Source organism: Sinocyclocheilus rhinocerous, unplaced genomic scaffold, assembly GCF_001515625.1.
Source record: "Sinocyclocheilus rhinocerous isolate Xijiao unplaced genomic scaffold, SAMN03320098_v1.1 scaffold881, whole genome shotgun sequence".
NCBI lineage: Eukaryota > Metazoa > Chordata > Actinopteri > Cypriniformes > Cyprinidae > Sinocyclocheilus > Sinocyclocheilus rhinocerous.
Window position 1 is genome coordinate 226,514 of NW_015624586.1, and position 5,336 is coordinate 231,849.

Here is a 5,336-nt window from a genome sequence, read left to right on the forward strand (position 1 = left end):
TATTTTATTTTATTTTGACAAATTTTGTCTTATGTTATTATATTATAATATTATTACATATGCACGGCAAGCCGTTGACTCTCCCGCTTATTCCATGCTCATTTGCCAAGTTATAGACAAGTTATAGACAAGTTAAAACTAGTTAAAACTGCGAGTGCGTGTTGGTTAGTGTGCATCAATTAAAGCAGCACATTAATACAGAACGGTGATTAAACTGACTTGGAACTACCTGTGCATTAAACAGTTTTACTGCACACCTGCCAGCCAATCAGAATCCAGTATTCAGACAGACCGTGGAATAATTAATTTTATTTTTGTATAGTGTAATTCAATAGTTTTTTTTTTCATTGCAGTGACCCGCCCACCGACTGCAGATATTGTTTTCTGTCAGGATTTAAAAGAATAGTTTTTGTTTTTATTTTGTTTTGTTATTATTTTTATTTTATTTTAATATAGTTTGTATTGTTTGCTATTTTAATTTCTATTGTTTTGTTTTAAATTTTTTGTTTTGTCTAATTTAAACTTATTTTATTGCAGTGGCCTGTTCGAAGGAACAGTTCATTATTTTTTATAAAAAAAATTTATTATAATATAGTAGTATTATTGCATTATTTTAATGTAACATTTTTTTAAATTTTATTTTTAATTTTTAATTTTATTTAAATGTATTTATTTTTTTGTGTAATTTATGTGTGTATAGGTATCTGTATTGCGGACTGCTGTTAGTTAGTTTATGCGCTGTAAGATCTGGAGAGGATTTTCTCCAGAGAAAAGTCTGTTCTTGCCGTCATCCGCTCGCTGTAGCCCGCAGATTAATTCAAGTATGCAAATGTAATTGAATTAGATCCAGTTAATCTTGTCCTAATGCCGGCTGAAAGATGTGAGGAGCAATCAAATCGCTCTCAGGCCTTTCATTTGCATCAGAGTTTTAAAATAAAATTAGTTCATTTGTAATTCTGTGACCCGGCCGGTAATTAGTTTATTCATCGCTGCAGTTAACTCCCCATTAGAGAGGTTATTTCTCTCTCTCTCTCTGTGCATTGGTAATCAGGACACTCGCAGCATCATTTAATAATGTTGAGAGTCATGTGAAGAATACTGCCGTCTCTCAATCAGACTGAACGAGAAACCTCGTTTTCTTCATCTTTAGTAGCATTGTGTTTGATTTCAGAACAATGACAGAACGTATTTGTAAACTTGTTTTTGCAAGCTTTGTTCTCGCCTGCTCAGGGGTCAAAATATACACCGTTGAGTGCATTTACACTGTTAGTGGGTTAAAGTGAGCTCTGATCTCATTTTGCTCCATTTGAGTTGTGAACAGGTTTTATTTTATTTTATTTTATTTTAATTTTATAAAATTTAATTTTTTATTTTATTTTATTTTTTAGTTATTTATTTTTTTATTGTTTAATTGTATTTTTGTACTTTATATATTTATGTTGTTTATATATTTATTGATATTTATTTACATTTTTATATTTTATTTTGTCGTTTAAATATATTTGTTTTTTATATTTGTGCACCTTTTTATTTTAATTAACGAATTTTATTTTATTTTATTTTTTTAATTCTTTTTATATTTCAGTGTGGTCAAAACCTGAAAAGATGAGGCCAGCAGTAGCACAGAATCTCACTGGAAGTTTTCTGGAGGTCTACTGACTGATGAATGAATGAATGTTTGTCTGCAGGTGGATGAAGGGATGTGATTGGGTTTGAATGTGTGTCTGTGCTGATGGTTTTTCTCGTCCTGCAGAGTAAATGGTCCAGAAAAGGCTTCATCCGAACCCGATGGGCGCTGGCTGACTGGTGAGTTCATCTCTGTCCTAAACCTCCTAAACTACCCAAACCAGATCAGTCCTGCTTCACAGAGAGACTTTATATCTGTGGCTGAAGGCTTCAGTTCTCACGGTTACTAACTAATCACATCACAAACTGTTTTCATAATCATATCATGTACAACAGCATGAGGCTGAGTAGAAGAGCACAGAACTAACACCATTACAAACAGACGTAGCGTGCTCACATCCAAGAAAACAACCTTTCAGACAGGTGCACAGCCAAAAAAATCACAAACTAATGCAAAAGAAGAGATTTAATGAAGTAAACAGGAGCTTCTTCATCAGGGAGTCACGGAGACCTGCAGGAATGTTTGTCTGCAGGTGGATGAAGGGATGTGATTGGGTTTGAATGTGTGTCTGTGCTGATGGTTTTTCTCGTCCTGCAGAGTAAATGGTCCAGAAAAGGCTTCATCCGAACCCGATGGGCGCTGGCTGACTGGTGAGTTCACCTCTGTCCTAAACCAGATCAACCCGGCCTTACAGATTTCAACTGCTTCATCAGCCAGTTGTGTTTACTGCAGCTCTAGATAAATAATATAAGTTATTTAAAATTAAATGAGCAAAATAAAATACTATAAAATATGACATATTTTTTAAAATAAAATTAAAATCAATAATTTAAAATAAAACACTAAAATATGTATATGAACTTAAAATAAATAGTAAATAAAATGAAAACAAATAATAAAACACTTATTAAAAATATTATTTAAAATAGAATAATGTAGAATGAAAGTAATCAAAAATAAAACACTAAAATGATTTAATAAATTAAATTAAAATAATATAAAATTAAATTATTAAAATATTTTTTAAATAAAATTAAATAATTTAAAATAAAAGCAATCAAAATAAAACATTAAATAATATTTTAAAATAAACAATCAAAATAAAACCAAAAGTACTTTTAATAAAGTAAAATAAAATAAGTAATTTAAAATAAAATTTACATTACATTTAGTGATTTTGCAGACGCTTTTATCCAAAGTGACTTACAATTGGGGGAAAAAATAAAACACTTTAAAACTAAACTAAACTACTAAATGACAAAACTAAATTAAATTGAGTGTTTGGTTCACTTGCATGTCATGTGCCCATTAATGGACATCAAAGAACATGTGGTAAATCATTGAAATGTCAAAAATGTTTGGGAATCACTGAAATAAGCTATAATTCTTCAAACTATTCATGCTTTCAGTCCACGCTTTGTCATCCTCCACTGCTTGAGATGCAGGTAAACCCATGAAACCTTGCTTCTGTTCTCTGCTGAACGGTCCGGCGGCCGGTTCGAGGCTCGGTCAGAGGAGAAGTGAAGCTGTAATAAGTCACTTGGGATGAAAGTCTCTGCTAAAGGACTAACCGCGCTTCTGAGCGAGTTTCTCCCGCCTGAGCCGCAGGATTAGATTACAGCTAATCGCGTTAGCCGAGCGCTTACATATGACAGATGACATGATCAGACCGAGAGAGAGAGCGGCTAATGCAATAGAAGAACGGCACGAGAGCAAGAGCGTCTGACACCGGATGAAGCTGATGAAAAGGTGACGGAGGAATAACAGGCCAAACCTGATTACTGAGACGCTTCCTCAGCACTGAGCGGCTCACTTCTGTGCTTTATTGATGTATAGAACAGAGAAACTCATAGACGTGTTCATATTAAGCAGTGAGCACATTCAGCCTGAGAACATTATAATGCATTATGAAGCTGTTCATTTGCATCTATTTTTGAGTGAATACTTGTAAGCACCGATGAAACGCAGCAGGGTTTCCCAGACGAGGACCTGCAGGGAGTTTGTGAGGTGATGAAAAGTTCAATAAACATTTTTTTTTAAATAAAAGCAATCAAAATAAAATACTTCCTAAAAATTATATTTTTAACTAAATTAAAATAAAACATGTAATTTATGTAAATATAACTAATTTGTATAATTATATAAATTATAAATAAAGGAAATAAAAATTAAACTAAAATATTAATTAAAAATGTTTTTTAATTAATTAAAATAAAAAATATAAAAATTTAAAATAAGTCAAAACAAAACACTAAAAAGTATAAAATATTTTAAAAATAAATTAATAAAATAAATATACATTTATATGATATCAATTATAAAAAAAAAATATATATATATATATATATATATATATAAACTTTTAAGTTAATTCAAATAAAAGCAATTCAAATAAAATACTGAAAATTATTGGAAAAACTTAAAGTATTTTTAACTAATTTAAATAAAATAAATAATTTAAAATAAAAGCAAACAAAATCACACAATTTTTATGAATTAAAATTAAAAAATTTAAAATTAAATAAAAACAAAATACTAAAAATATGATTTAAAAAAAAAAAAATAATTTAAAATAAAATCATTCAACATAAAACGTACTAACGTGTTTTTTATTGAAATAAAATAAAATAAATAATTTAAAATAAAAGTGGTTTGGCTGATGAAAATATTTGGGAATCACTGAAATAAGCTTGAATTATTTTTCAGTCCATTGTTTTTCATCCTGTGCACACTTACAGAGTAAACTGCAGGTTAACCCATGAAATGTGATTTATTGTGCACATGCTAATAAATCAGCTGCATGTAGTGCGGCATGAATGCATTCATAATATGTTACACTTGTGGCTTGGTAGAAAGTGTTATTTAAGCTTTTCAAGAGTGTTTCCTTCACCTGACACACTTCACAGGTGCTTTCTTTTGTATCTGTTTTACATTCATGCATTTGGCAGATGCTTTTATCCAACATGTGATCAGTTCATGCATTGACTGGGAATCGAACCCGTGAGCGTGCCGTTGCTCTGTTGCATTGAGAAACGCAGCTGATAATATAAATATGTGTTTTCTCTCTCTCAGTGCCTTTGACCTGGTGAACATCCACCTGTTTCACGACGCGTCTAACCTGGTGGCGTGGGAGAAGAGTCCGTCGGTTTACTCGGGAACCAGGCAGAAAGCGCTGGGCTTCGTGCTGGACAGGTGAGACAATCTGCTAAATGCATGTTAACTCTGAAGAAATGCATGCAGACCATATCAAGCGCTGGTGAATTACGGCTCAGAGATCATATTCTTTCACAATGAGAGACCAGAGCGGTTTACTACGCCATCGTTTACCCTGATTTACAGTTTAAAAAGACCTTTCTTGTTGCTTACGATTTTCAGCTCTGTTATTTATATTCATCTCAACACTTCATCCCAGCACTTGTTTTCCTCTGATTAAACAATGTTCTCCAAGGGTTGTGTGTGATCTGAAATGATATTGTAAAAATGAAATAATTTTTAGAAAAAATCAATCAAAGTCAAACTTGTACTAAAACAGATATTTTTTTAGTAAACTAAAAATAGATAAATAAAAATATTTTGTTAGTTCACCTCTATGTAGTGGCCATTAGAATTGCAAAAAGGTGGAAAATTTCCAGTAAATTTCGGAAACATTCCAGAAATTTTTGGAAACTTTCCAGGATTTTTTTGTTGTTGAATATTCCAGGAATTTTTG

At 31.5% G+C, this 5,336-nt stretch overlaps 1 protein-coding gene across 1 annotated transcript in view; it reads left to right on the forward strand.

Annotated features, from left to right (window-relative positions):
* The window catches only part of LOC107744939 (type I inositol 1,4,5-trisphosphate 5-phosphatase-like), a 179,246-nt gene that overhangs the window by 100,940 nt on the left and 72,970 nt on the right, over positions 1-5,336 (forward strand). The window contains exons 7-8 of the mRNA XM_016558771.1: positions 1,754-1,806; positions 4,700-4,819. Of these exons, the coding sequence (XP_016414257.1) occupies positions 1,754-1,806; positions 4,700-4,819 (173 nt within the window). The remainder of the gene's footprint in view (positions 1-1,753; positions 1,807-4,699; positions 4,820-5,336) is intronic.